General features: G+C 39.0%; 1 protein-coding gene and 1 pseudogene across 2 annotated transcripts in view; one reads left to right on the top strand and one right to left on the bottom strand.

The window, feature by feature from the left end:
• Nucleotides 1-1,363: 1,363 nt before the first annotated feature.
• On the top strand, nucleotides 1,364-2,245 carry LOC309841009 (small ribosomal subunit protein eS4 pseudogene; annotated as a pseudogene). Its single transcript has one exon. The product of its transcript is annotated as a small ribosomal subunit protein eS4 pseudogene (transcript).
• Nucleotides 2,246-11,250: 9,005 nt separating this feature from the next.
• Nucleotides 11,251-15,912, bottom strand: part of NR1D2 (nuclear receptor subfamily 1 group D member 2) — a 29,144-nt gene continuing 24,482 nt past the window's right edge. The window contains exon 8 of the mRNA XM_082686619.1: nucleotides 11,251-14,622. Coding sequence (XP_082542745.1) covers nucleotides 14,426-14,622 — 197 coding nt within the window. The 3' untranslated portion in view covers nucleotides 11,251-14,425. The remainder of the gene's footprint in view (nucleotides 14,623-15,912) is intronic.

Here is a 15,912-nt window from a genome sequence, read left to right as displayed (position 1 = left end):
AGGTAGCCATAAAAAAGCAGCATCACACTGAATAATGGCCTACAGCCTGAAAAGAAATTAAGCAAGATTGAAAATAAATACATCTGAGTAAAATCTAAACTTTCAGAGCCAGCAAACTTCTGCCAAGTGGAAGGTTTTTTTTATTCTTTAACTTCTCAATCATGCCTACTGGAAGTACTACAACCCAAGCTCAAGGTATGCTCTCAAATTAGCTTATCAGATGAATCAGCCTTCCCTTGGCTCTCAAGATCTTTTATAATTAGCTTTGTAACATAATGCACATGGGCAAAGCTCAGAGGAACGAGAAAATTCATTTAGAGAAGTTGCCAGAGTTCCAGTGTTTTCTCAAGCTTAGCCAGTTAATTCTACTTCTGGGCATAATCAAGAATGGGTCCCAGGGTCTGCCAGGCTTTTCTGGCTTCCTTTAAGTTGGAAATGTCTGGACAACCAGTCTTCAGTTTCTTTGGAGTGTTCTTTTGATATCCCACCTGAATGAAAGAAGTGCAGTTGCAGAAATGACAGATGTCCATCATTCATCAAACCTTGTACTGAAGTGGGAATTTAACTACATATATGCCAAACCTCCTTAACCCATAATTTGTTACTAACAAAGGTAACAAAACTGCATAGGACACAGCAACCTGGTTGTTTTCTTGAAAGAACTCCAGAGACCAAATTATACAATTTCTAACACTGGGCTATTCAGGGGCCTGGTAAACACAGAAACCACAAGAGGGGAGGGAAGGGAAAGAAGTGGGGGCAGGATGTCTGCTCTAATTCCTCATTCACTCTGCTTTGCTCTGTTTCATAACAATGTCAGCTCTATGGAATAAAACCAAATGTGGTTTCTGTGTCTTTAAGGCCCAAGCAACTTGGGCAATGGATAGGTTGTCATGGCAACTTGTAATTCTACTGTCTACTAAATTGAAAAGCAACAATAGAAAATCCTTAGCAAATAAAGTAGGATACCTCTTAACGACAATTATCTGTTTATCATAGTCTGGTTTTGAGTTCTTCAAATACAAATACCTAGAATCCTTTGCTCTGTTTGATTAAAGAAGGGCTAATTTTTTTCCTTTTTTTTTTCTTTTCAAAAGCTCTCAAGCAGGAAAGAAGAAAACAAACAAACAAGTTTCTGAGGGAGTTTAGATGTCAAGCGTCTTCTATGGCCCCAGAAGAATGCTCCCACTATACACACACACAAAAGGAGGAAGCAGGATTAAGCAACTCAAAAATCTGTAGCAACATGAGGTAGAAAAACCTCAGTCAGTGTCTTACATCAGATAGCCTTGAAAAAGGCCTGAGACCATAAGCTTTGAGACATGTGCTTTTCACATATACATACAAAAAAGTGTTTTAAGCTCTTTTCGTTCCTAGCGCAGCCATGGCTCGTGGTCCCAAGAAACATCTGAAGCATGTAGCAGCTCCAAAGCATTGGATGCTGGATAAACTGACTGGTGTGCTCGCTCCTCGCCCATCTACTGGTCCCCATAAGCTGAGAGAGTGTCTCCCTCTCATCATTTTCTTAAGGAACAGACTTAAGTATGCCCTAACAGGAGATGAAGTAAAGAAGATCTGTATGCAGCATTTTATTAAGATTGATGGCAAGGTCCGAAATGATATAACATACCCTGCTGGTTTTATGGATGTCATCAGCATTGACAAGACCGGAAAGAATTTCCATCTGATCTATGATACCAAGGGTCGCTTTGCTGTTCATCGGATTACACTCGAGGAGGCCAAGTACAAGTTGTGCAAAGTGAGAAAGATCTTTGTGCAGACAAAAGGAATCCCCCACCCGGTGACTCACGTGCTCGCACCATCCGCTATCCTGATCCCCTCATCAAGGTCAATGACACCATTCAGATTGATTTGGAAACCGGAAAGATTACTGATTTCATCAAGTTTGACACTGGTAATCTATGTATGGTGACTAGGGGTGCTAACCTGGGAAGAATTGGTGTGATCACCAACACGGAGACATACGCTGGTTCGTTTGATGTGGTTCACCTGAAAGATGCCAATGGCAACAGCTTTGCCACCCGACTCTCCAACATTTTTGTTATTGGCAAAGGCAACAAATCATGGATTTCTCTTCCCCGTGGAAAGAGTATCCGCCTCACCACTGCTGAAGAGAGAGACAAGAGTCTGGCGGCCAAACAGAGCAGCGGGTAGAATGGTCCCTAGGTGACGTGATTGGAATTCTTTATACCTAATTAAAGGTCATACAGCACGAAAAAAAAAAGTGTTTTAAGATTATAACCCCAATAAAACATCAAAAACTTCTACCATCCACTGTCTATTTAAATATTAAAAAACCACTAGGCATCTTGTAAGACACTGGAGCTAAAAAAAAAACAAAACAAGGAAGACCCAGTCTCTGACATCTAATAAGCTCATAGTGGCACATAAGTTTTTTTAAAGATTTTATTTATTTATTTGACAGAGAGAGAGAGATCACAAGTAGGCAGAGAGGCAGGCAGAGGGAGAAGCAGGATCCCGCTGAGCAGAGAGCCCAATGTGGGACTTGATCCCAGAACCCTGAGATCATGACCTGAGCCAAAGGCAGAGGCTTAACCCACTCAGCCACCCAGGCACCCTGGCACATAAATTATATGACTGATTTTCCCAAGTATTATGGTTTGAATTGCATCCTCCAAAGAATCTGTATGTTTTAGTCTTAACACACAGTACCTCAGAATGTAACCATATTTGGAGATAGGGTCTATAAAGAGGTCATTAAATTAAAGCAAGGTCATTAGGGTCAGCACTAATTAAATCAGAATACTGTCCTTATAAGAGGAAATTTGGACACAGACATGCACAAAGGGAAGATGATGTGAAGACACAGGAAGAACACAAGCATCTACAACCAAGGAGAGAGAAGCCTTCTCCTGTGGCCATCAGAAAGACCGAACCCTGCCAATACTTTGATCTCAGACTCCCAGCCTCCAAAAGGGTGAGAAGTAAATTTCTGTTGTTTGCCACCCGGCCTGTGGCTCTCTGTTATAACAGCCCTAGCAAATGAGTATGCTGAAGCTATATTCTAGAGTAGTGGTTCTCAATCTTTTGGCTGCATCAGACTCCCCTGGAAGACTTATTAAGACACTGTTGGACCCATGCCCAGAGTTTTCTGATCCAGGAGATCTGGGGAGTGACCACAGAATCTACATTTCTAGTAAGTTCTCAAGTAATGCTAATACTGCTACTCTAAGCACTTCCTCTTGAGAACTACTGTTCTAAGAGGTACAAATTATATCAAATCCTAACAGATTCAAGTCAAGAGGCCTCTTTCTCCCTCCTTCCTGAATCTAAAATGGAAAGGATTCTTACCGATTCTGACCTGAGCTTCACACCCAGGTACAGTCACAGGTGAGCTTGCCCCATATACTGCAATCATGAAAGCTACATCTTGAGAGATCCTAAACTTTAAGACACAATAACCCTGTCCACTACTAAAACATAGCCCATGAATGGATTCTGATAAATTAGACCAGCTATTCTCCCTTCATCAAGAAATTAGGCAGGTATATGAGGGAAGGAAGGGTTTTCTTCCATTTAGTCAAAGGCGGAAGATGGGGGAAAGTGGACAAAACTATTTCCCTCTCTTGCCCACACTACAACCCAGGCTACTGGCCCCCTGCCCTGGAGTCACATTTAAGAAGTTCCAAGTCTAAAGCCTATGCCCCTCTCCTCAGGCCAAGTATGCCCAGAATCCATACCCCACTCCAGATGATGTTCCAGTACCTGAATTCCCTACCCAAATGACTCTAGGCCTGCTTTCAAGGCCTGAAGAAGGTTCCTTCCTTGACTTCCCACAGCCAGACCACATTGCCAATATGCACAAAACTCGGCCCAAGGGACAGATGATAAAAGAGAGGGCATGAATAGAGCTTGGACCAGGGAGCTGGAGTGTCCATGAACTTGTGTGAAAGGCTCAGCAGCACATTGGTACTTGGGGTGGAAAGAGTCCTAATATGTAGTATTTACCAATTTCCATAGTATGAATATTCCCACTGGTAGCCAATTTCAAGATACCAATATGAAGTCAACTGGCTCACAAAAATTCCTGGAAAAAACAAACAAACAACAACCAAAAAAACAGTCCTTCACACTAGGGGACAAAGGCAGGAGTGGGGAAAAAAAACAAGGGCAAGCTGGTGGTCTTCATTTGTATTTTTTTTTAAGATTTTATTTATTTATTTGACAGAGATCAAAAGTAGGCAGAGAGGCAGGCCAAGAGAGAGGGGGGGAAGCAGGCTTTCTGCTGAGCAGAGAGCCCGATGTGGGGCTCAATCCCAGGACCCTGGGATCATGACCTGAGCCAAAGGCAGAGGCTTTAACCCACTAAGCCACCCAGGCACCCCTCTTCATTTGTATTCTCGCCCTAACGCTGCGTATATTAAAGGTAAGCCAAGGGCATCATCCCTGTATCAACCAAGATTTGCTCTGGTCATCATTTATAGTGGCCAAAAATGCTGAGCTAACAAAGAAGGACCCTTCCTCCCTAACAGTAGTCCATTCAAGATAACATCGTTGGTTCGTTCCCCAAAAGCCATTCCCAAACCCCTTGTTCTCTCCAGAAGAGTCTGATGCTCTCTACAGAGGTCGAAAAATGGTACATACTTGCTTTCCAAGCTCTCTTGTAGCAAGATACACATTCTGGCCAACAGGAGCTGAGAGGGGGAAGTCTGCTTGGGCCTCCTGAGAAAGGTTTCTTCCTAAAAAACAAGAGGAATGGCCTCTCTTATTCTCTGGACATACTCCTTCTGCTGTGATGCCTGACAGTGGCACCCACCATCTTGTAATCATGAGAGAAAACATTACAAATATGCACAAGATGACAAAGAAGGATCAGAAGCTACTGGGTTGTTTTTTTTATTTTAATTAATTATAGTAAAATACATATAACGTGGAAATTTACCACCTTAACAATTTTTAAGTGTACAGTTTTGTAGTGTTTAAATACCATCACACTGTTGTGCAACAAATCTCCAAAACTCTTTCATCTTGCAAAACTGAAACTCTGAAACATTCCTCCCCTCCCCCACCAGCCCTAAGCAACTACCACTCTCTCCACTCTATTTTCTACGAATGTGACTACTCTAGGTACTTCATATAAGTGGAATCACATCGTATTTTCCTTTTTGTGACTGGCATATTTCACTTAGCATAAGGTTTATCTATGTTGTAGCATGTGTCAGAATTTCCTTTCTTTTTAAGTTTGAATAATATGTCACTGTGTATATACCACATGCTGCGTATCCATCAGTGGACACCTGGGTTGCTTCCATCATTTGGCCATTATGAATAATGCTGCTATAATGTGGATATACAAATTTCTCTTCAAGAACCTACTTTCAATTCCTTTGGGTATATATATCTGGAAGTGGAATTGCTGGATCATATGGTGATTCCATTTTTAATTTTCTTTTCTATTTTTAATTGTTTAAAGAAGCACCATACTGTTCTCCACAAAACTGCACCACTTCACATTCCCAACAAGAGTGCACAATTGTTTGAATTTTTCCACACCCTCACCAACACCTGTTATTTTCCTTTGTTTTGTTTTTTGTTTGTTCACTTGATAATGGCCAATCTAATGGATATGAGGTGAGCTCCTGGATTCTTCAATGGCATCTGGAGCTATTGAACCAGGCTGGAATTGCCCTGCCTCCAGAAGTCTTAGGCAGGAAATAAGTAATAAATATCCTTACTGTTGAACTCCCTTTTAGATAGGCTTTAAGCATTTTCTAACTGATGAGCTGTTTTTGTCTATAAGAACTCTAAGCAGAAAGAACTAAATTTAATGCTCTGTTTTTCATGCTTTCCACTATATGCTGTTTCTTGTACTCACAGAACTAACAAATTCTACCCCAAGGTCAAGTCATGATATACTATAACACCAAATACAATGGAGTATTCATAATTGTTTTATCCATAATAAACAAAAACTGGAAATAACCCAGGTATCCACTGACAGGATAAACAAACTATGGTATATCCATATGAAGGAATACCGTTTAGCAATAAAAATAATAAAATTATGATGGATAAATCTCAAAAACACTATGCTGAGTGAAGAAGTCTTATACAAGAGAGTATATATGGTAATGATACCATTTATATAAGTTATAGAACAGGTTAATCTAATCTATAGTGGAAAAAAATCAGAACAATAGCTATGACCTCTGAGGGGTGGGGATTGCCTAGAAAGGGGCATGAGAAAACTTTCTACGATCATGGTAATGGTCTATATCTCAACTGGTTTTTGGGTTACACAGTGAGAATGCATTTGTGAAAATAAAGTGGCAGATATACCCTAAAGACTTGTACATTTCATTATCTATAAATTGTATATCAAAAGAACAGAGTATAAATTAGTATTTAACTCTTGTAAATTATATGCAAGACAAAAAAATTAAGGGGCAGTTTATTGAGGACTGCAATTTACTTTAAAATACACTTTTAAAAATGCCAAGATAAGGACTGATAGATGGAAGGACAGATAGCTGTGTAATTCACAAGTATAATAAAATGTTAATGGTGGAGGGGTCAGGATGTTCAAAATGAAATTCTTTTGATTTTGCTAGCTAAGAGCGCTGGAAAGTAACAATAGGTACAAGTTTTGGTTTTATATGGTAAAAGTTTTCCTGACTACCTTGAGGGTTGGAATAAAATTAAAAAGACTTAGGAAAAAGACAAGAGAATCATCAACTACAAAAAAATTTTACACTTTTTCACTTCAACTACAAAATTTTATATTTTTGTAACGATCAAAAACTGGGAAGTGCTGCCATGCAGGAAAGGGCTCAGCTTGAACAGTGAGTGCTGCCACAGGTCTTAGGGCTTCCTAATGTTCCTTCCTTGTGCTTTCTGCGTCCAGCTTCAGTTGCCCCTTCCATTAGGCATTGGGAACCTTGGGGGACATGAAATTCCTAGAGTGACCCCTCTTCCCCCAGCATACTTCCTGTCCCTGACCTTAACAGCTGACTTTGAGCTAAAGGTATTGTGAACACTTAGCAGTGAGGCAGGCACGAGGGAGCAGGGAGTCACACCACAAGGAGAGGGGACAGATGGCCAGCAGGGTGCAATGTCACACCAGGGTAAGGCAAGTGTGATCAATCAACCTTTAGCTGCAGGAACCACATTTCTTTGTCTCCCCTCACCGCACCTCCAACAAAACAAATTTTTCACCCGTTTTTTTTTTCTTTTTTTAAAAGCCACTCTCTAGTTCTTTTTTTGTGTTTGTTTAGTTTGGGGGGGGGGGGGAGTGTTTGTTTGTTTGTTTTACATACTATCATATCACAAATGTTAGCCCTGGAAGAGATGAGGGAGGGCTTACAGTTAAATTCCTTCATTTTACAGAAGGGAGCTGAACCCAATGATAAAGGGATCTTCTCAAGATCACTGAAGAGCAGAATCACAACTAGAAAGGTATCCTCAATCCTCCATAAATGGTGAGAACATCCAAAACTCAGACATGAAACTTCTTCCTACCCTTCCCAGGGTATTTTTATTATTTTTCCTAGGAAGGAACACTGAGCCCATTATCCCTGCCCCTTGTGACGGATGTACACCTTGAACAATAATAGCATCCAGTGGAATACTAAAAACCTTCCTCATACATAGCCGTGTCCCCCTGGCTGCAGGGGGATACATTCCAAGACCCCCAGTGGATGCCTGATTCCCGGAAGTACCGAAGCCTAGATACATGATTTCTTTTCCTATACATACAAACCTATGATGAAGCTTAACTTCTAAATTAGGCGCAGTACGAGATTAACAATAATAAAAAAAAGAATGACGTAACAATATACTGTGATAGAAGTTATGTAAATGGCCGCTCTCAAAACACCTTAAGGCGCTGTACTCACCCTTCTCCGTGTGAGGACGGCAGAAAGAAAATGCCTACGTGGGATGACGTAAGGCGAACGTCGCCACGCTATGACGCAGCGTGGGGCTATTGCTTCCGGGCGCAATCAAGGCTGAGGGTAGGTCATTGGAACTCCAAAAGGCTCATCTGCGGGACAGGGGAACTACTGTATTCTTGTCTGAGGGCTTGGGAGTGGGAGGCGGACCGGGTCATCTTTTGTCACTTGGTTAGCTTCTCCTGGAGACGTTACTGGAAATCAGAAGTATCCGAAGGTTGCGGTCATCACAGTCAACTGTCAGAGCAGTTCCCCGCTGAAAAGGCCTAAATCGGGAACTGCCAGCTCACTTCAGCCCCGACGTGCCTGTGAGAGGCCAAGCCACACAGGCCAGCCCAGGGAGAGCCTCCTCAGAGGCCCTGCGCCCACTCCTCCCACCCTCCACCCCCAGACTCTCCTTTCTCTTCCTCTTTATGTCATTTCCTAAGGAAAGACAATTACCTCATGTCTGTAGAGGACATTGCTGCAGAGTTTTTAAATACTTCTCATTTAGTCTTGTAATCACTTGAAGTAGCTTACACTTCTTACAGATAAGAGAAAAAGTTATGTGGGGGTTGGAGGATAACATTAAACTCATATTATGTACTGAATCCTGACTAAAGAGCTTCCTCTTACCCGTCACCAAACAATTCCACATGTATGAACTCTACATACGTATAAATCAGAGTACACCTTTAATTTGCATTATTAACAATGTCTCCATCACTTCCTTAAAGCTAGACGACCAGCAAAATAAATCAAGCCTGAATCATAGCATTTGCAGCTTTGCATAGTATAAATAACCCTACTGCCGCCAATTTTGAGCTACCAATGGGCCATCACTTAGAGAGTTGAGAAGAGATGTGCAGGAACACCATGACAAAGTATTGCTACCATACCCATAAAAATAAAGGTACTGAGCCTCAAAAGCATAAATAAGAGTAAAATGTAATTAGGAAGTGAGGAGTTTTAAGTATCTTCTCAAATATAATTCAAATGTAAGCTTATGTAATTTAACTTTTAATAATGGCTGTTTTAATAACCAGCTCCGTAAATTTCCCGAAGTGTAACAGTGAGACCTCAAGAGACCTTACAAGCTGCTCCAGCACACCACAGCTAGAACAGCATTTACTGGCAATTACTACTTAAGATGCTGTGAATGGTGGCCATTTGCTTCATGTGCACACAACTTCCACAACACTGTCTGGATTAGTGCCCTGGATTTTCAAGGAAACTCATTTGCATTTGGATAAAAAGAGAAATTCTTGAGCCATACATGTATGTTCAATAAATATGTAATGAGTAACTAAAGCATCAGTTTATTCCTCCAAAGCCCTTTAGATAAAACAACTTAGAAAGAGAGCAGCCTATGGGGTGCCTGGGTGGCTCAGTGGGTTAAGCCTCTGCTTTCGGCTCAGGTCATGATCTCAGGGTCCTGGGATCAAACCGCGCATTGGGCTCTCTGCTCAGCAGGGAGCCTGCTTCCCCCCCCCCCCCCCGCCCTCTCTCTGCCTGCCTCTCTGCCTACCTGTGATCTTTCTGTCAAATAAATAAATAAAATCTTAAAGAAAAGAAAAAGAGCAGCCTAACTGTAGGGAGCAAGATGATCAAGAGAGAATGAAAGTGTAGGTGCTTTCCACTTTGGAAATTACCCTACTTGCATTTTACTGCAGAACCTGAACAGGAAATGAAATGGCTGTTGGGGGGGGGGGGGGGAATAGATGAAAATTTACAAGCAAAGCAACAAAGTACTGGGGAGGGGGCCGGGTGGAGGGAACTGCTGGGGTTACGGATAAGGAGAATTCAGAGAAAAATGAACCTATAGAACAGAAAAAACACAGAACTTACCTTAGACTTCTCAGAAGATCATTCTCAATTCTGTGGTTACCAGTAGGAAAACAGGGGGAAAAAAACATTTGAAAACATCACTTTCATCCCAGGTACTTGAGTCTTCTTTAGAACACTGGTCTCACCCTCTTTAGTAATTTTTATTGCAATGTAGGAGAAATGCTAATTTCGAGACCATGTTTCCGTTCTTGCGACCGTGCCCCCATAGAAAGCATTCTGGAGAGGTTGAGTTCCTCCAAGAGGAACCAATTTTGGCATTGTGAAGAGCAACTCTAACGTGGCTACTAGAATACAGGCCATAGTTGGTGCTAAACCTTTAGATAGACCAAGAATTAAGAAAAGCAAATGTGACAGATTTTAAGAGGCCCAAATGAGTGTAAAACTAAAACCAGATCCATGAATTGACTGTATTTATTCACATGCAGCACTTCCAAAATTCAAAAGGAATTTAATCTACTTTTTCATTAACTATTTATTCAGAGCTTAATGTTTATTATACCATGCAAAAAAGGGACAAAATACAAATTTATAGAGTAATCCACAGAATATGATCAGTATCCTGACCAACAACCAAAGTGGGTTAACATGTTTTTCTCCTGAAATCACACCTTCCAAGGCGTCCCAACAAGTGCTCAACACAGAAAAAAAGGAGAAGGGGGCGCTACGTGGCAGAAGAAGTTTGAGAAAGACTATGTCCTACTGAAAACTTCCTTAAAGAATTCACAATACACACTTGCTCATTAGAGAATGGGACTCACATAAAGACATCTCAGTAACCTTGTTAACCCAGCATTTCCAAGCTATTTGATCAAGGAGCCCATTTCTCCTACCCAACATCGATTATCATCCACAGAAAAGTAGCGGGTATGGGATGCCTGGGTGGCACAGTCAGTTAAGCAGCTGCCTTCCGCTCAGGTCATGATTCCAGGGTCCTAGAATCAAGTCCCACATCAGGCTCCTTGCTCAGCAGGGAGCCTGCTTCTCTCTGCCTCTGCCTGCTTGTGCCCTCTCCCTCTCTCTTTTTCTGATAAATAAATAAATTCGTTAAAAAAGTAATGGGTATCACTGATCTAGGTAACAACTGTAGTGAGTGTAGATTGAAGTAATGGCTTCAACTTTGCTGGCATGGCTACAGCCCCTAGAAAAGAGGAAAGGAGGTGGTGGTCTTGCTGAGGCATCTTATGCCATTTATAGCCAAGGCTCAGTCTTGGCTAGATCAAGCACCCCGTTCTTCTCTCACCATCCCCCTCTAAGACAGATTACAAGATACAGCGAGTCTCTGAATCTCTGATTCAGCTGTCATTCCAGAAAACATCAAAGACCTTTGCTGGACTCTCTAAACAAACTAAAATCAAAAGAGTCCTTCATATATACATTCCACCACGCTGAATCAGAGATTTAGGTTAAGATGTACTGCTATGCTCAGGGGAAAGTAGGAAGTTAAATTAGAGTCTTACAAAAACATCGAGATAAAAAAATACCAAAACCACACTTGGTTAGAAATAATATTTATTATCCCCTCCCCCCATGTACACATTACTTTTCAGAAACATGAAGATATTGTCCATGTCCTCATCAATAAGTTTGTAGAAAATAAACTTAATTCATATCTTGACAATATATTTCTATCACTTTTTTAAAACAATAGCCATTTTATTTTTCCACATTAGTTCAAGAATAGCTTCAAGTTTTATGTTTTGAATCAAATCAAGACAATCTTTGTTTATAGGCAATTTCCTGACAGATCCCATCCCCCCCAACCCCTAAAAAAAAATCTATATCCTAAGTGATAAACTCTTCTTGTACATTCAGCAAACTTTATATTGGAAAAGAAAAAGAATAATTGAGATAGGTACTTACTCTCGTGCACAGTAATAAATCTAGCTGAGCTTCTACACCTTGCTTTGCAATGATGTTTACATAAAATAAATCATTTCTTATCAAGTTACAATGGTAATTTCTTGAAATGTAGATATAAAAGCTATACACTTAATCCACTGAAATTGCCTTCTAATTTTTTTAATCTGTAATTAATCCATTGCCCTAAGGAAAAGCTTCAACTCAAGAAGATGCTTCCCCTTTCCCTCAGCTATATCTGTCTAAAGCTTGAATACTCTCTCAGATCATGTAGAGATACATTAAAAGCACAGGAAAAAAAATGTTTTAGCTTGCTGACATAATGCCCTTAAGTTTGCTGACATAATGCCCATATTTTAACTTAAAATGTAAAATCAGAGTTAAAGCATCACTTAATTCATACAGTACATTATCAATTAATCAACAGTGTCCCACTGACCCAGAAGTTTCCCAAACTGGTTGTCTTCTCCACATTTAGTAAGTTTATACCCAATGACTCAATCAAAGAATGTGCTTATAATAGGCTGCTGGTTTAATTTTAGTAGTTTTAATATTGGGCTATTTTCAAATATAGAGATGCTACAAGTGGCATATGAACTATTAATTTTGTTTCCCATTACCTACAGGAAGAATTGTTCAAATAAAATTTTACAAGACAAAATGCAACCCTACATATCTATATATAGATGTATACATGTATATATTGAACCTAACTAAAGTTGTATAAGCAATACTAACATAGTTTTGGTTACACACTAAGACAGTAACTGTTTTAAAGATAACATATTATAAAGAGGCTTAGGCAAAAGGCAAAAATTAAGAACAAACATGATCTTTGAGGTTTTCAGGATTACTTCAAAAAGCCATTTCTATCCCCCATAGAAGAAAACTATGCATTTATCTTAGGAAAAAAAATTATAAAAAGTTAATGCTATCATGTAAAGAATTCACAAAAACTATACTGTATATCCCATAAAAGTCTTACCTATGTAAGGTAAATCACAATTATGGTTTATAATGTATTACAGACATCACCATCACCTTTCCTCTTTAATAATGAGAGGATTTAACTTCTTTATTTCACTTACTTAACAAGTGCCACAGAAATTCAAGTCCCAGTAGCAACAAGTTAAACAAGAATACAAAATAAGGCATTCTGCTCATGTATCATTAAAGTAACAGGCTGAGTATAGTAAAGCAGGCTCTTTCCATTCTTACAGTTTTATATAATCCAAAAATTATACAGAAGGCAATCTTTTCGAAAAAAATTCCAATTAATTGCTGTTTTTCCAGGGAAACAGGAAAACATACATAAAATCCTCAACTTTGGTTATTTCTCCCAGTGCCATAAATAGAGGCTGATTTTCTCTATTTAATAAAGCCCAATATTAGATATGTGGAGGAAATGTCTCTGTACCACTTCTAAGCCTGTAGGTCACACACACTAAATGATTTTTCAAATTATAGAGTAAATCTAATTGGACAAAATCCCTGTAGTGTTATCTAGGAAAAAAAAAGTGGACTCAAAACACACTTGCACACAAACGCATACACACACATGCACACATATGCACATGGGGCCAACACATTAAACAGTTTTCTTAAAACATTGATTGGTTCTCCAAAAAGAATCAAAATATTTATCATTAGGCTGCAGCATGTGTATAAGGGGCAGCAATGTAACCTTTCTCAGTACAAGGTAAGAAATCTAGTACCCTGAACCAAAGATTTAAACAAAGATGAACTCAAAATACATATTTTTTGAAATTTGGACTCAACTGCCTGTTGTACTTTTACATTTAGTGCTGCTTAAATAAAAATAGAGCCTAAGTTCAATAACATACTGTCTAAACATTTAAAGCAATGGTTATATCAATAGGTAAAATGCACCTAATTTGAGTCTTTGACACCACTTGTTTTAAGTTTATTGTATGATAAAAGTTCTTCACAGTTTAAAATATTGTGAAGAAATGTGTTTATGTATAACTATATTCACACAGATATTATGTACACATACTATGTATTTGATGTACCCATAAACTTTGAATATATGTGTGCCAGGAGGATACCCCACACATATGCAGGAACCCTGAATAATAGGTTGGTGTGGACTGTGAAATGAATTCTCAGAAATAAGGAAAGAATATTATTATGAATAATTATAATAACAAAAAGTTTATCTTATTTACATAGTGCCTATCTCCCAAGAGGTAAATATGCTTTATAGACAATTTTTAGTATCTGTGAGGTGGGACATTAAGAACACTATCAATTTTCATTTTCCACAACCAACTAACCTGCCCAGGATCATACAGTTTAATAAGTGGCAGAACAAAATACAGACATCAAGATCTTCTAATTTGCAATGTCTCCAATTACCAGATCAAATGGTCTTGTGGTGAAATCAAGTCTTCATCATACAACAGCATTTCTACCACGAAGGATTAATTTTTAAGTCTTCACGTACTTGTGATTGTGCGTTATATTTATACCACAGGGAGATCAAAATGATTTTTGGTTTTGGCAGATGAAAAAGTCTAACATTCAGTGTGACTATAATTCAGTGTAACTTCTCCAGTTTAAGTGCGACACAGCTGATTGGTCTATAGGGGAAATGCGGTCAATGTCTAACCATGGCTGAAGAAACCTCAATCCAAACAGCTACTGCATAATTACAGAGATAGCCTACAATCTTGTATTGTCTTAAAGGTCTTTTCTATCTCCACATATGGTATACACATATAAATAAGCATTTTAGCACAAAATGTACAGTTAGCATGAATCAGTTCGTGTTTAAATAAACAAAGGCCTTAGGGGTGAACTTTAAAGGCCAAAAGCTCCTCAGAGTGCATGTTGTTTAAAGATCGAAGATCTGGCAACTTTAGAAGAAGTTTTGTAAAAATAGAGGCCTCGTTTGGATGGTTTTTCATTATTAAGGTCCTTAGTGCGCGGATGAGAGTTTCCTGCAAAGCCTCCACAGAGTTGACGTTTTCTATTCCAGATCGATCTAACAGAGAGTAAGGAATAGACAGATAGGAATAAGAGGACGTTATAAACATTAAATATAAACACCAATTAAGAGAAAACATTAAATAGAAATAAAATCCTTTTTCATCAATCTCGTTAATGAGTCTACAACAAGGTTTTATTTATTGGAATAAAGGCAAAAGACAGTTGTCAACATTTAAATCCCAATGGCAAATTTCTGTACCTATTTATTATATTATAAAAAGACACATTACACAGTATACTTGATAAATCAAGATTTGGTATTTAGTATTTTGTTCACAAAACTAGAGGTTCTAATTTTTAAAATTAGATGCCATCTACTAATTTCAACTCTCCTGTCAAAATAAAATAGTGTAGTTTACAAATATATTTTTTTCTTCATACAGAATATATCCACAGTTGTATGTTACCATGTATGGCAGGCAACCTCTAAAATGGCCCCCTCACCCTGGTATCCACACCCTTGTGTATCCCTTTCCCCTTCAGTATGCTAGACTTACTGACTCACTACTGATGAATAAAATACTACCAAAAAAAAAAGGCTTCCATCTTCAGCAAACTCATACTCACCTCCTCTGAGTAAAGCCAGATGCCAAGTGCCATGTTGTGAGCTGCCTATGAAGTAGCCCTTATGCTAAGGAACTGACGGTGGTCTCTGACCAGCATCCAGCAAAGAACTGAGGTACTCAGCCCAACATCTTGCAAGGAAAGGACTCCTACCACAACCATATGAATAATCCTCGAAGCAGATCCTTCCCTAGTTGAGCCTTCATAGCCAACCACAGCCCTACTCACAGTTTGACTACAATCTCCCAAGAAACCTCAAGCCAGAAGCACCTATCTAAGCCATACCCATATTCCTAATCCTCAGAAACTGTGAGATAATAAATGTATATCTTTTCAAGCCACTAAGTTTTAAGGTAATTTGTTACACAGTAAACAGGTAACTAATACACTGTGTACCTTTATTACCTAGTTACATTAACCTGCATTCACTTCCATTTAGCATACTGTGTTTATTAAGCTCATCATACAAAATGTTAATAAACTAATGATTTAGTATAATCCAACAATAAAGCAAAGTATCTTAAAATTAGCAAAATCTATACTGTTTACCCATGGACTTTTTTTTTTAGTCATCATCAACGACTATTTCTTCCCTTTACAATAGGAGGCAGTAGAGCCTAAGAAATACTCAATGGCTCACAGTATAGGGAATTTTAATTAATAAGAAAGATACTGCCAAGGAAGCAAAAATCTCTGGCCATTCACACCCTTTTTAATTCAT

Source organism: Mustela nivalis (assembly GCF_964662115.1).
Source record: "Mustela nivalis genome assembly, chromosome: 1".
NCBI lineage: Eukaryota > Metazoa > Chordata > Mammalia > Carnivora > Mustelidae > Mustela > Mustela nivalis.
This window is presented reverse-complemented; position numbering and strand designations above follow the sequence as displayed.